The sequence below is a fragment of the Oncorhynchus mykiss genome, chromosome 16 (genome assembly GCF_013265735.2).
Source record: "Oncorhynchus mykiss isolate Arlee chromosome 16, USDA_OmykA_1.1, whole genome shotgun sequence".
Lineage (NCBI taxonomy): Eukaryota > Metazoa > Chordata > Actinopteri > Salmoniformes > Salmonidae > Oncorhynchus > Oncorhynchus mykiss.
Window position 1 is genome coordinate 31,949,901 of NC_048580.1, and position 15,831 is coordinate 31,965,731.

Genomic DNA, 15,831 nt, shown 5'->3' on the forward strand with positions numbered 1-15,831 from the left:
CGCCCTGACCATAGAGATCCTTTTATTCTCTATGGTGGTTAGGTCAGGGTGTGACTAGGGTGGGTTATCTAGGTTATTATTTGTCTATGTTGCCCTGGTATGGTTTCCAATCAGTGGCAGCTGTTTATCGTTGTCTCTGATTGGGGATCATATTTAGGCAGCCTTTTTTCCACTGGGTTTTTGTTGGATCTTGTTTGTTTGTGTGTAGTTGCCAGTGTGCACTGCATTTGACTTAACATTTCATTTTTGTTCTGTATTGTTTTGGTGAGTTTCATTAATTAAACATGTGGAACTCTACGCACGCTGCACCTTGGTCCGTTAATTCTACAAACGACCGTGACACCCATGCTTAAGTTCAATGTCAGAGCACTCATAGAGAGAAAGTTTGCATGTCTCAGGTCTGAATTTGCCCCTTAGAAAGTAAAACCTGCACATGGGCACTTTCTAAAATAACTATTTAACCTCATGGTGATATTTTGGTTGTATAGATTTCTGTATCAATTCTCAGACGCTGTGCTCTGGTATTCTGCAATTGTAAATGACAAATTATGATTTGTCTCAATGACATTGAAGCTGAATGAACTAAACACAATCAGTCTTTAACTTGAATGTAACAAATTGAATGTAAAAAAAAGTAATTGCTGTCGAAGACATTTGGTTTATTACACATGAATTCAAAAATACACAAAAATAAAACAAAAGTTGTTGTGTGTAGTTGCATCTTTACAGTCTTACTAGTTATGTAGTAAAATAGTCAAACGTAATTACACAGAAATAACCTGTGTTACTTGTTTGTTCCTTTGGGATTCTTTCAACCACCACAAGGCACCATATCAACCAGGTATCAAGTATATTGAATTGAAGCCCCAGGGAATATCCATTGTTCCCACGCCATTTCCTATTAAATGTCAGGAATGTGATTGCAAAATACTCACATATTACAAATAAATTCTATGACTTTTCCATGTTTACAAAAACACTACCCAAGGGAAATGCTCATTATTCTATTAGCCCTCATTCTGAATAAGATATAAATGCAGCTTCCCCTTTGACATTCTAAATATTTTCGCGGTAGCAATTAACTGAGGTTTAGTGTACATAAAAACAAATTGTCATAGGGTTACTTTAAGTGAGCTTTACTTGGAAGGGTTTCTTCCAAAGTACAGTACAATGGTATCTCAAGGCACTACAAAGGTACACTAATCTAGTGTACAATGCAGGGGCTGCAGTGCTCCCGCTTGACCCTGGCCCTGAGCCTGCGCAGCTCCATGTGCTCACTGTCCACCAACAGGCCGCTCTCGGTCAACCTCCAGGCCTTACTGAGCTGCTGCTCTCCGTAGTGCTGCAGGGCCATACGCAGGAAGCACTCGGCCAGGCGGGACCTTCCCAGCCCGGCCTCCACACACAGCAAAGCCTGGCCCCGGTGGAGCTCCAGGGCCCGGCTGAAGTCGTCCAGGGCGGGCCCCTCGTGGGAGCACAGCACCAGGCTGCGGCCTCGCTGACACAGGTCGTCTGCCCAGACGTGAGGCTCTTCTGGGGCTCCGGAGACTGTAGCGTCGGAGGGGTCATCGTGGCTCCAGATGACCCGGTCCAGGTCGGCCACAGCCCGTTCATGCAGGTCGAGCTGGGCGAGGCAAGCGGCCCGTTGGCGCAGGAACTGCAGTCGAAGCTCTGCCGCGGCTCGCACAGCCACGGTCAGAAGGGCCAGGGCTTGCTCCCAATGGCCACTCGCTGAGACACTGCCTGCTTCCTGGGCTGCTGCCTATGGTAACATAGACATAATTGTGTGAGTACATATTATGATGAGAGTTGACTGTTACGTAATAAGAGTTGATTGTTTTTTCTTGTAAGAAGAGTTGCTTTGTCTTGTGTGGGTTGAAAAAAGTAATTATAAAAAAGTTAGCAATCTGATTGGTCGATAGGCGTTTGTTGTCTTTGTTTTTACTTGTGCCATGTGTTTCCTGTGAATCGGGGGAATGAGGGTCAGCAGGAAGTCCAGAGTAGAGGGTTCCTTTTCGGTCAGCTTGCTCAGCCTGGCGCCGCCTCCGCGGTAATTCTGCTGCCAGGCCTCCACCACGCCCACCCTGGCCTGAGCTGCAGCCTCCCGGGGATCCTGGCCAAACACCTGAGCCAGGTGAGCTCCTGCTGATTTCACCTCACCTGGATCACAGGGGCAGATATTTCCAAACAGCTACATGTACTAACTGTGCACAGCTTAGCACTTCCAGTTTACTTTCAGAAGCTACCATTCTTCTGCTGTACTTGTAAGTATCTTCAATCTACAAATGAATCTGATCCGGTATCATATAACAGCATCATCAAGAAAAGCAACTTCACAAAAATATACTTCAACTAAAACCTTCCTAAAAGTAGGCCTGCTTAGACACTGTCCATACTGTGTCATCTCTAGGGCAGAACAGGACAAAGGCTAAATCCCAAGTCGACCCATAAAACCTACACCCTATGCACTTGTGAAAATCTGAGATTACTTCATAGGTGTAATCATAGGGCATATGGTCTAGGTGTCATCCAAAAAGAGCACTCACTGATGATAGATAACTGAGAGTCTGTCAGCCAAGTGCCAATCTCACCTTTGGCCAGTAGTATATCTACGTAGAGGAGATGACATCTGGTGTCTCGGCAGTCAGTCCTCATCAGGACTCCTCCAATTAGAAAGGCCTCTCGAAGCTCTTCTTCCTGGCAGGGGACGGCCTTAGCCGCCAGGATCTCAGACAGATTGGTCCGGCAGTACTGCTGCAGCCAATCACAGACCAGTTTCCTTGCCTTATCTTTGAGCGATAGGATGTCTTTGGTGACGGCGTCCATGCTTATTTGAAGTGCTGCCAGTATATCCTGAGTGCATTCCTGGAAAACAAAGACATTTTTATAATCGTTTTGAGATTATCTGTCAATCAGAAGCTGTCAATGTGGATGTAGAGCCCTTAAAACAATTGCTTAAATGCTGATGCAAAAAGCAATACTAGCACTGCATGTACAGCAGGATAAGTATCCCCCATTTTTGTGTCCTAGTACCTTCTGTTGGTTTAGCATGAGATAGGTGAAGCCTCTTCCACAGAGGGCCTGTACATGGTCAGGGTGCTCTTTCAAGATGGAGCTGAAATCAAAGACGGCTGTCTTGCGTTGGCCCAACAAGACATAGCACCTGGCCCTTTCCATCAATGAGTTTGCTGCCTCACATCCTGCAAGTAGTAGACCTTACATTAGTTGTATTGCCTATAATGTCATGAATGTTAGTATATATAAAATATACACTGAGTGTACAAAGAATTAGGTACACCTGCTCTTTCCGTGACAGAGACTGACCAGGGGAAAGCTATGATCCCTTATTGATGTCACCTGTTGAATCCACTCAATCAGTCTAGATGAAGGGGAGGAGACATGTTAAAGAAGGATTTTTAAGGCTTGAGACAATTGAGACATGGATTGTGTATGTGTGCCATTCAGATGAATGAATTATTTATGAATGAATTATTTAAGTGCCTTTGAATGGGGTATGGAAGTAGGTGCCAGGCACAACGGTTTGAGTGTGTCAAGAACTGCAACACTGCAGGGTTTTTCTCGCTCAACAGTTTCCCGTGGGTATCAAGTATGGTCCACCATTACCCAAAGGACATTTAGCCAACTTGACACAACTGTGGGAAGCATTGGAGTCAACATGGGCCAGCATCCCTGTGGGACGCTTTTGACACCTTGTAGAGTCCATGCCCCGACGAATTGAGGCTGTTCTGAGGGCAAAAGGGGGTGCAACTCAATATTAGGAAGATGCTCCTAATATTTTGTACCCTCAGTGTACATTGTACTATTATGATCTATTTGAAACATAACGACGAAGCTACACTAAAAAAGAGACCCTTTATCAAGTGTTTATGATTCAGAGATGCATCTACCGCAAACAAAATACAGTATAAACCTAATTTTAATCTGGCAGCATTACTTACTTTGAAACTTAATTTGGAAAATCTGAATTTTGTCATGGGGGAGGTCAGTTTCTATTACAAAAGAGAATGGAGGATAAATGTCACAAAAGCAGGAATTCCTAACTATCATGGAGGAGCTTCCTACACAACAAAACATGTATCCAAAATTATGACCTATGCTTGACCAAATGACAAGAGCCAATCACCAGAGGCCATGATGGCGATGGACAGATAGGCCACGGCCTGCCTCAGGGTGCACTCGCCTTGCAGGCCCTCCAGGATGCGTTTGGAGGCAGAGTGGCAGTAGCCCTGCAGCAGCAGCCGGTCCTTTTTAGACGCCACGGCCAGCAGGGGGCGCAAGCAGCTCGTATCACCACACTGGATCAACTTCTTCAGCAGCTGAAAGAAGAACAGACAAAGCATGAGCACAGAGTTAGTTGATAGCAGTCATTAGCTTTTTAGTTTATCATGGCAAATTTGGGAACATTTGTCCACAATTTCAACATGTGCATATAATTCTGGATAGCTGTAACAGCATTTGTAAAGTGTGAATTTATACACATTTAAAAAGTATAATTTGAACACAATGTTACTTAGGGCCAAGTCAAGTGTATTGCTGGTGCATAATAACAAGTGACTTTCAGTATCAAAAGGTATTTTTGTAGTCATATTGTGGTCTCCTGACAAGTGTTCTAAAGACATCTTATACTGTAGGTAATATTTTTTTTTAAATGTTAGGACGATTAGAATGACTGTTTATGTTGAAACACCAAACATAATAGTTTGCCCTTTCACATAAAGCAATGTTTACATAATGATGGACCTGGTTGGCATCATAAAGGAAGCCCCGGTGCAGTTGTAGCAGGGTGAGGCGGGCCAGGATGGGTGCACGTGGGCTAGTGGGCCCAATGGCCAACAGCAAGCGATACGCTTCCTCCACCCGGCCCAGCAGGTACAGGGCATCAGCCACCAGGATCTGAGGAGCGTCAGCACTGGGCTGTAACTCCATCAGCAAAACAGCCAGAGAGTGGACTCCAACTGGTGTCCTGCCAAAGAGAGAGATTCAATCAGGGTATCAGCCGATACTGAAATGACATTCATGAATTAAAAAACCTTCACTGAAAGTCATGAACATCTAATTGAATTCTAATTCAATAAAAATTATACAAATTGATACAAACTCTCTGACAGACAGGGTTTAAGAATGAAAAATGAATATAAGATCATTCAAGCACTGTCTAAAGAATAGCCAACTTGTGGGTTATAGCCTAATTCACGATGCAGCCTATTTTATGAGATCTTTCACATTAAAGTATTCCATGTGTGACATGCAGAAACACCAGTGTTAGGGAGTAGGGAACTACATGTAGTTCAACTAGTAATTAAACTACATTTTGCAGTAGCTTGGTGGAATTTGAAATAAATTCAAATTTTGGTAGTGTTTTCAGGAGTTAATTACTTTTTTGCCATGTAACGGTGTAGCTAACTACTGGAACTACACACAATTGTTTTTGCAAAAATAAGAAAATATGGGGGAAATATAGGCAATAAAGGTTTTTGCGTTTAATAGACTAAATTACACATTCTGTTAATACCTGACCCTAGAGTGAACTGTTTCTTGCAATTTGTAGTCTGACATTTCATATTAAGATTTGATCATTTTCCCCCAAGTAGCTTGGATGTCGAGAACTACTTTTTCTAAGTAGCTTTAGTTTAGTGAACTATATTTTTATTGTATCTTAACTTCTTCTAGTGTGAAGTAATTGGTAGTTTGGTAAACAATGATAACAGAGTAGCTTCCTCAACACTGAGAAACACATGCGCTAGCTACCCTTCTTTGTAGCCATCTTTTGTCTGCGTAGGCTGTAGCTGTTTGGTCTGCTGGTGCTCTTGCTGTTCCAAGGGACTGAGACTGGAGCTGTGATCTACGGTCCACTCCTCCAGCATGACCCTGGCCTGCTCCAACAGCACGGTGAGCAGCAGCCCGCGGCAGTTCCAGGGAACCAAGCAGCGTACAGTCAGCGCAGTGTCCTGGGGCTGCAACCTGCTCGCCGTCACATAGTCCAGGGCTGTGAGGTAGTGCAGGCCCCCCATCATACGCAGGACGCCCCTGCCGCACAGCGCCCGCACACAGCTGGAAGGGTGGGGTGCCTTGTGCTCGATCACCATTTGAAAGTCCTCCAGAGCCCCCTTGTGGTCATCTGAGAGAAGACGGGAGTAGCCGCGCAGCACCTGCAGTGTGTTCTGGTAGCTATGCTGGGCGTGGGAGTTGGTGTGGGTCGCCAGCTGGCTGCAGATGGAGAGGGCCTCTCGGAACTCGCCCCGCAGGAGGAGGCACTCGGCCAGCCGCACCCGCAACTCTCTGCTGCCCCCGTCGGGCTCCAGGTGGCACAGCGCCCAGAGCTGGGCGATCACTGGGTCCAGCAGCTCCACGCCCTCAGAGGAACGCAGGTCAAGACGGACCAGGACTGTCTCCCTGTACCCCAACAGTCCTCTCTCTGCCTGCTGACGCAGTTGCATGCGGGCTGCCGCTCCTGTCCCCTGGTCCACGAAGAGCCTCTGGAACTGCAGTCGTGCTGTGGCAGGGTGGACTCCAAAAGCCTCACCAAGGTCCCGGCTTGTCTCCGTGGCTCGCCCCCCTGTGGAGAAATGGGTGGCCGCTCTACTGGTCAAGAGACTGGCTCTTCTTTCTGCTGGCATCCCCTTAACCACCTTGCCTGTACCTGACTTTGGTTGTGATTGTGAATGATCCTGCAAGGCAACAGAATAAACATCTGCGCTCTCTTCGAACTTGCCTAATGAAAATAAGAAGGCTGCTTGCAGCTCTTGCACATCTGTGTCCCCTGGCGAAACAGCCATTAAGAACTCAAGGAATTCAGAGGCAGCTTCTGCTACAATGTCGATGACCTCACTCGCTCTCTCCCTAGACTTCATTTCAGTATTTTTTGGCAAAATGTGCTCAGAGAAGACCTTCACTATCTTGGGCAGGTGCTGAGCTTGTCTACCCTTGACTAGTCTTACAGTCTCCGATTTATTGTCTTGGAAAGCCTTGAGATAAAGCCTAGGGCCTTTGGGACTGTAGGGGTCTGAGAGCAAGCAGGTGAGGGCTCTAGTTAACTCCAAAACCACACAAGTGGAACCCTCTCGACATGGGTTTTGCTTTCCTTCGAGCAAAGCTGAGCAGCGTACTGAGAAATATACATTTGGCTTTCCTTTACCTTTAATCATTTTGTGAGCTCAACTTTCTGTTTTATGAATAAGGTACATTTTCCACAGAGAAAAATGTGTGCCTAGGCAAGCTTGCTCAGTCCCCTATGTTTGTTACAACCCCCACTGTCCTCCTAGGTTTTCAGCCAGTTCACTTTGTTTATTTGTTACTTGTTGCTAGATAACTTATAGCTGCTGTCTCTGCAAGCTACTAAAGTTATATACCAAAAAAGGAACTCTAGCATTAGCTAGCTATTCTTTATAGTAACTGATATATAGTTTGACCTACATTTCCTCAGTGTGTTAGCTAACCAATTTGTTGGCTATTAAAATTCAATAGGCAAGAGACTCTCAAGAACACAATACACATTGCTGTGCACTGGCCCCATATTTGTAATTCAATACAGCGCAGCCAACTACTGGTATCAAGTAAACTACTGTCACTAGTTTTGAGAAAGTCTTACAAATGCACTTCTAAGCATAGTGCATGCTAATACAGGCTAATATTAGGATGATTATGTCTGTAATAAACGCGCGAGCCAGTACTACCTTTTGTTCGTGGCAGCGTGTTTCCGTGGTTACTATGGAAACCAAACGCTCAGACTGCTGCACATTTCCAGCATAGATGAGGTTGAGGAGCTGCTGTACAAAGATTTAATCCATTGATTTGAACGCCTCCGTCGTCCTTTCAAATGTGTAAGGTTTCTCATTTCCGATTGCCCTGTTTTTGATGTAGATAAGGCGTATTTTGCCATTGAGATCTGGAAAGTATTTGCGTGGGCTGCTTGCTTCTTTCTCACTGCTAGCATTTGAGATGATTAGCATCTGTCTGTTCAGCCATGCTTTGTCTGTTTCTGTTCTTTTTTCTTTCTGCCCATAAAGTCGTACGATCGCCTTCTGTTATAACCAACAGACACAGCCAGGGTTGCCAGGTCTAGCTAAATGTCTAAGCCAATGAACGCATAAAACCCGCCCACAAGGCTTGAAAACGTTTTTATTTTTTCATTGCAGCAAAAGAGGAGTTGCCACATTTATCCAATAGGTGTCTCCATAAGGACAATCTACACTGATTGCAAAAAACATTAAAGGACACCTTAATATTGAGTTGCACCCCCCCCCCCCCCCCCCCCCCCTTGCCCTTTGAACAGCCCCAACTCATCTGGACATGGTGTCAAAAGTGTTCCATAGGGATGCTTCACCATCTGGCAGTCTGACGGACTAATCTGGGTTTGGCGAATGCCAGGAGAATGTTTCCTGCCCCCAATGCATAGTGCCAACTGTAAACATTTGGTGGAGAGGTATAACGGTCTGGGGGCTGTTTTTCATGGTTCGGGCTAGGCCCCTTAGTTCCAGTGAAGGGAAATCTTAATGCTACAGCATAAACTGACATTCTAGATTATTCTGTGTTTCCAACTTTGTGGCAACAGTTTGGGGAAGGCCATTTCCTGTTTCAGCATGACAATACCCCCGTGCACACAGCAAAGTCCACACAGAAATGGTTTGTCATGATCGGTGTGGAAGAACTTGACTGGCCTGCACAGAGCTCTGACCTGAAAAACAGCCACAGACCATTATTCCTCCTCCACCGAACGTTACAGTTGGCACTGTGCATTTGGGCAGGTAGTGTTCTCCTAGCATCTGTCAGTCCCAGATTTTACTGTCTGACTGACAGATGGTGAAGTGTAATTCATTACTACAGAGAATGCGTTTCCACTGCTCCAGAGGCCAACACTTTACATGTGGTTTTTATATTTTTGTTCAGTATAGTATGATATGTTACCTTTGATATGGTTACATAAGACAGAAGGTTACCTAAAGGTGTAATATGCAGAAATCGCTTCGCCATTTCCTGGTTGGTTGCTAAAATTCTAAATGGTTTGCCTAATTTCAGTTTATGTGAAAAAATAAGCACTCATTCTGTAGAGAATCATTGTACTATCTAAACCGCTATGAAAATTATTTTTCAAAACCCCAAATATAGTATTTTCAGCTGTATGAAGCTGAAATAGTGCACATAGAACAGATCTACCGCTTCTTAGATTTGCTTTCAATGTGAATGGCAGATCTATAACTCAACATTTCTATGTGAATTTGGTCGGGTTGCCCAAAAAAGTTACATATTGCAGCGTTAAAGCAAAAACATGTTGTACATTTTGCAAATTTCTAACATATCATACGAATTGTAATTCGTAACATATAAGAAAAATTACTCTCATGGACATGTATGTGTCGGTTGTTTTGCTCTAGGACGCCCACAGGCGTCACAGGACTCTGAAGGTTCCCTGGTGCCAGTTGAAAAAATTAATTGAAGTACAGTACCAGTCAAAAGTTTGTCATTCTAGGGTTTTTCTTTATTTTTACTATTTTCTATATTGTAGAATAATAGTGAAGACGTCAAACCTATGAAATAACACATATGGAATCACGTAGTAACCCAAAGAATGTTAAACAAATCAAAATATATTTGAGATTCTTCAAAGTAGCTACCCTTTGCCTTGATGACAGTTTTGCATTCTCTCAACCAGCTTCATGAGGTAGTCACCTGGAATGCTTTTCCAACAGTCTTGAAGGAGTTCCCACATATGCTGAGCACTTGTTGACTGCTTTTCCTTCACTCTGCGGTCCAACTCATCCCAAACCATCTCAAGTGGGTTGAGGTTGAGTGATTGTGGAGGCCAGGTCATCTGATGCAGCACCCCATCACTCTCCTTCTTGGTCAAATAGCCCCTACGCAGCCTGGAGGTGTGTTGGGTCATTGTCCTGTTGAAAAACAATTGATAGTCCCACTAAGCGCAAACCAGATGGGATGCATATTGCTGCAAAATGCTGTGGTAGCCATGCTGGTTAAGTGTGCCTTGGATTGTAAAAATAAATCACAGACAGTGTCACCAGCAAAGTACCCACACACCATCACACCTCATCCTCCATGCTTCATGGTGGGAACCACACATGCGGAGATAATCCGTTCACCTACTCTGCGTCTCACAAAGACATTGCGGTTGGAACCAAAAATCTCAAATTTGAACTCATCAGACCAAAGGACAGATTTCCACCGGTCTAATGTCCATTGCTCATGTTTCTTGGCACAAGCAAGTCTCTTATTATTATTTTTGTCCTTTAGTAGTAGTGGTTTCTTTGCAGCAATTTGACCATGAAGGCCTGATTCACACAGTCTCCACTGAACAGTTAATGTTGAGATGTGTCTGTTACTTGAACTCTGAGGTGCAATCTGAGGTGCAGTTAATTGCCGATTTCTGAGGTTGGTTACTCTAATGAACATATCCTCTGCAGCAGAGGTAACTCTGGGTCTTCCTTTCCTGTGGTGGTCCTCATGAGAGACAGTTTCATCATACCGCTTGATCGTTTTTTTGCGACTGCACTTTAAGAAACTTTTAGTTTCTTGACATTTTTCGCATTGACTGGTCAAATAGCTTGTAAGCTTAAAGTAATAATGGACTGTCATTTCTCTTTGCTTATTTGAGCTGTTCTTACCATAATACTTTTTTGGTTATTACATGATTCCATGTGTTATTTCATAGTTTTGTTGTCTTCACCATTATTCTACAATGTAGAAAATAGTAAAGATAAAGACAAACTCTTGAATGGGTAGGTGTTTCCAAACTTTCAACTGGTACATTCAGTCAATAAAGAATTTGAGAATCATTAATTGAAACCATGAGGTGTATTACCTGCTCGGCTCTAGTGGAGTCACAGTTTCGCTTTGCATTGGCAAAATATGTGTTTCATGATTGCTGCTGCTTGTTCCACTCCGAGAACGTTTCTTTGTGCTTGATAAGCATATGATTTGTCACAGAGATTGTTGTAATCTCTGCTCGGCATCAGACTAATTTTGTGCTTCAGTTGCTCTTCTCTACTTCGATAAGAATTCACGAACTGGCATTCATTCTACCAGCAGGCAGCGCTCTGACTGATGTGTAGCTACTTTTCTCCGTAAAATGCAAGATTAACTACAAGCAAACCATTATTAGGAAATGTAGCTGGTTACATTCTTTATATGAAAAAGATTGGAAATATGATGGCCATGCATCATTTTTGGAAGAAAAAAATATTGTTTTTATATTGTAAGCTTATATTACGTTTTTTTATACTTGTGTGCAATGTTCCCTTCTATTTTTTCAGCACTGAGCAAATTTCAGGTCTGCTGAGCACAAACTTGAAAGTTGTGAAAATTCTGTGCAGCTTACTGTGAACACCGAGGCTGTACTCGCTTTAAGTTAAAATTTTAACATTGGCCAAGTAGGCTACTGTGGCTATTTGATCATAATGTGGGCCTACCACCAAAAACAATGAAGAAAATGCATCCCATAACATTTTAACATGGAAATAGCTGTTCTATCATTCAACCTACAATAGCAGCCAATGTACGGTGTTCAATGTAGGCCTACATTCCATGAGACTTTTTGGAGAAAAAAAACATGCAGGGCTTGACAGTAACCTGTTTATCCACTTGTCCTTTAGATAAGGTGACTGAAAATGTTGTGTTGTTTGATGCAAGAAACTGCTATACAAAATAAAATTCATTATTATTCCCATACCATTATTACAGAGAATCAGACAAATAATGCTACTCTCTGCCTATTGGTAATTTAGCTTATTCAAGCCTGTCTCAAAATACAACACTGCCTCTGTAAAACAAAAAAAAGCTCTTTGCCTGACTCGCTTTTCAAAGATGTCTAGAAATGTCTACACGTCTTTTGCTCTTCTAGGAAGCAATCACTCCCCTTTTGCTAACTACAAATGCTCTATAACTGGGCTAATAATTCACTAACTAGAAAAGTATAGGAACATAATGTGCACAAGTGGCTACATGCAGCTCTCACTTTTATCTCAAAATAAGTGCATCTACTCACAACTGCTCATGCTGTAAACACAGTCCAGTTCAAAGTAAATGGCACAGATCCATATATGGTCTATTTGCATATAGGTCTACTGCAACTCTGATTGGTTATGCCACACCGGTCTGAGTAGAGTACGGGCTGAGTCGTGTGTGCCAATGCAATGGAATCCTACTCCGATGCGTTCTGCCTAAAACCAAAACTCTTGCATAGTTTGTTTTGTTTCGATATGTTGCATTGAAAGTGACTAATATTGCGTTGATTCGATCACAATCGACAGAGTAAAGGGAATAGTGTTAGTGGGAATAGTGAATAGTGGGAATAGTGGGAATAGTGTTAACAGAAAACTCTAGAACAGTGGTCCCCAACCTTTTCTGAGTCAAGATCAGTTTGAGTCAAAATGCAAGCCGAGATCTACTGCTCATATTTGTTTTTTAACACAACTTAAAAAACATAAGCCTATGTAACATTAACCAATTAATAACAGTACTGTAGCAATGAGGTTTGTGCAGTAAACTATAGGCCCAATAAATTATCATTGCAAAAATTGTAGGCTATATCAACATAATCTCACACTCAATTCGTGCAAATATGTACAAAAAGTACTTCAGCATATTTTGTGTGTTTTTCTGCATTTTTGTGTGTCTTAATTTGTTTGAAAATACACATTTTTGTGCCACTCAATTCGTAGGAAAATACAAAAAAATGGTGCAACTTCACAAAATACATTTTTGTATTTCGGAATAAACTTCGGATTAATCTTTTGAAAGTCATTAGAGCAATGCATGATGGGCAATGATGTTCTAAACTAACTTTTGTGTTCCACATTTATTTACAGTGCATTCGGAAAGTATTCAGACCCTTTGACGTTTTCCACATTTTGTTACGTTACAGCCTTATTCTGAAATTGATTAAAATGTTGTTTTTCTCATCAATCCACACACAATACCCCATAATGACAAAGCAAAAACATATATATTTTTTTATGTTAGCAAATGTATGAAAAAAAATAAAAAATGAAATACCTTATTTACATAAGTTTTCAGACCCTTTGCTATGAGACTCGAAATTGAGCTCAGGTTCATCCTGTTTCTATTGATCATCCTTGAGATGTTTCTACAACTTGATTGGAGTCCACCTGTGGTAAATTCAATTGATTTTGACATGGTTTGGAAAGGCACAAACCTGTATATATGTATAAGGTGTGTGTAAATCATCATTGTAAAATAAGAATTTGTTCTTAACTGACTTGCCTAGTTAAATAAAGGTTAAAAAAAAAATACAAAATAAGGTCCCACAGTTGACAGTGCATGTCAGAGCAAAAACCAAGCCATGGGGTTGAAGGAATTGTGCGTAGAGCCCCGAGACAGGATTGTGTTGAGGCACAGATCTGGGGAAGGGTACCAAAATATTTCTGCAGCATTGAAGGTCCCCAAAAACACTGGCCTCCATCATTCTTAAATGGAAGAAGTTTGGAACCTCCAAGACTCTTCCTAGAGCTGGCCGCTCGGCCAAACTGAGCAATCGAGATAGAAGGGCCTTGGTCAGGGAGGTGAACAAGAACCTGATGGTCACTCCACAGAGCTCCAGAGTTCCTCTGTGGAGATGGGCGAACCTTCCAGAAGGACAACCATCTCTGCAGCATTCCACCTATCAGGCCTTTATGGTAGAGTGGCCAGACAGAACCCACTCTTCAATAAAAGGCATATGACAGCCCACTTGGAGTTTGTCAAAAGGCACCTAAAGGACTCTCAGACCATGAGAAACAAGATTCTCTGATTTGATGGAACCAAGATTGAACTCTTTGGCCTGAATGCCAAGTGTCACTTTTTTATTATTATTTATTTTTTTAACCTTTATTTAACTAGGCAAGTCAGTTAAGAACAAATTCTTATTTTCAATGACGGCCTAGGAACAGTGGGTTAACTGCCTGTTCTGGAGGAAACCTGGCACCATCGCTACGGTGAAGAATGGTGGTGGCAACATCATGCTGTGGGGATGTTTTTCAGTGGCAGGGACAGGGAAACTAGTCAGGATTGAGGGTGAGATGAACAGAGCAAAGTACAGAGTGATCCTTGATAAAAACCTGCTCCAGAGCGCTCCGGGCCTCAGACTGGGGCGAAGGTTGACCTTCCAACAGGACAACAACCCTAAGCACACAGCAAAGACAACACAGAAATGGCTTGTCCTTGAGTGGCCCAGCAAGAGCCCAGACTTGAACGTGATTGAACATCTCTGAAGAGACCTGAAAATAGTTGTGCAGCGACGCTCCCCATCGATCCTGACAGGGCTTGAGAGGATCTGCAGAGAAGAATTGGAGAAACTCTTAAATTACAGGTGTGCCAAGCTTGTAGCGTCAAGCGTCAGATTTTTTTGCAGGTCTCTGTTTCCCCACATTTATTGATTTAATTAATTTCCAATCATGAAATGTATCCCCATTCCCCTATCATACCTTAAATACCTTAACCAATTCCACAAAAAAAGACAAAAAACAGAGTTTTACTCCAATCTGGCAACCATCATAAAATCTGACATAGCACCAGTATCCCAAAGAATTATGCAAAAAATAGTATTTCGGTGACAACTTGGTTGATGAACAATATTGGGTTAACACGTTTGTTTTTTATATAAATAAATGTACGACGTAAAAAAAGTCAGTCCATTGCCCAAAATGCATTGCTCCAATAACTTGTGTGTATTTGCACAGGAATTAAGCCACACATAAACACACAAAATCTGTTGAAACACTTTTTGTACATATTTCCACGAATTGAGTATGAGATTGTGTTGGATATATGATCACACTTGTAATAGTTTCTGTTGTTGTATTACTTGTGAGGCACAGCTGAGTGAGCATACATTTAAATAATGTGCTTTTTATTTTACTGGGCTGATGATGCCTGTATCTGATGGAAGGAGAGAGCAGCAAACTGAGTCAGCCTCTCAACATCCCGCCGCTCTCCCTTTCCTCCACTGACCAAAGGCACACCATCTTCCAGTTGTTGGAGACACTTGAGTCGCACTGCATTATTTCTGCCTCATGCACAAATTCATGCTGTTACTCCTATGAACAGAAGACCCAAGTCGCTAATAATAACAACAACGCAAGCCTTTAGATACACTTTCCTACTCATTCATTACTGCCGCAGTGCTTGTTGTAGCGCTGAGTGGAAATAGGAAAAGCGCGCATTTTATGGCTTATAAAAGTGAACTCACTCATTAAAACAGAAGCTCTGTGCTGTATTTGTCTTTACACAGAAATCTCACCGTATCAATTTTGCTGTAGTTTTCTTTTATGCCTACGATCTGCAGACATCCCGAGACAAATAAAAAAAAATAGGCACACATGGCTTTATCAATGTTTTTTTACAGAAATGTTTGGCGATTGACTAGGAATGCGAACGATCGGTTGGGGATCCCTGCTCTAGAAAGTTGAATGAAGTTAAACCTCGTGCTTCTCTCAGTGGGTTGATATTATGCATGGCAGTCCGGCAGTCTTGGGGCTACGGTGCGCAGTTTAGAGGGAACATTGCTTGTGTGGCTGCCAGCCAAATAGCGTATGGAATGTGTTGCACTGATGTATTTTCTGTCAAGGAAAAACGCAGGTGAAATGGTTTAAAGCATGCTATTTTGATGGTCTGCGTTTTAGAAAATTCCGATTTCTGAAATCTTAACGAAACCGCCTATGCTGATGCTCAGGCGATGTAGCCCACCCACATCTGTGCACACTCAAACATGCACTTTCACACAATCATGACAAAACTGAGAGACCAGACATATGCTCCAAATAAAGGACAATGACACAATTGACATAAAACTGGTAAATATAC

General features: G+C 42.6%; 1 protein-coding gene across 2 annotated transcripts; it reads right to left on the reverse strand.

Moving 5' to 3' along the window:
• Positions 1-618: 618 nt before the first annotated feature.
• ttc34 (tetratricopeptide repeat domain 34) lies at positions 619-8,102 on the reverse strand. 2 transcript variants are annotated; one of them, XM_021565604.2, is made up of 8 exons: positions 7,695-8,101; positions 5,770-6,577; positions 4,762-4,984; positions 4,145-4,337; positions 3,034-3,200; positions 2,592-2,865; positions 1,946-2,160; positions 619-1,762 (listed from the first exon to the last, which is right to left on the reverse strand). In XM_021565604.2, the coding sequence occupies exons 2-8, from the start codon at positions 6,456-6,458 to the stop codon at positions 1,205-1,207; spliced, it is 2,319 nt and encodes a 772-aa protein (XP_021421279.1). In that variant the 5' UTR covers positions 6,459-6,577; positions 7,695-8,101; the 3' UTR covers positions 619-1,204. The 2 variants fall into 2 exon arrangements, with proteins under 2 accessions (XP_021421279.1, XP_021421278.1); XM_021565603.2 differs by having other exon boundaries at positions 5,770-8,102.
• Positions 8,103-15,831: the final 7,729 nt, after the last annotated feature.

Bases quoted from the DNA above. Each gene is read 5' to 3' on its own strand.
- ttc34 (XM_021565603.2), bottom strand. From the start codon at position 7,166: ATGATTAAAGGTAAAGGAAAGCCAAATGTATATTTCTCAGTACGCTGC. The intron at 4,338-4,761 runs GTCCATCATTAT...TTCTTCTTTCAG, and splicing joins TCCTTTATGATGCCAACCAG to CTGCTGAAGAAGTTGATCCA. The intron at 2,161-2,591 runs GTGAGATTGGCA...CCTGTGATCCAG, and splicing joins AGATATACTACTGGCCAAAG to GTGAGGTGAAATCAGCAGGA.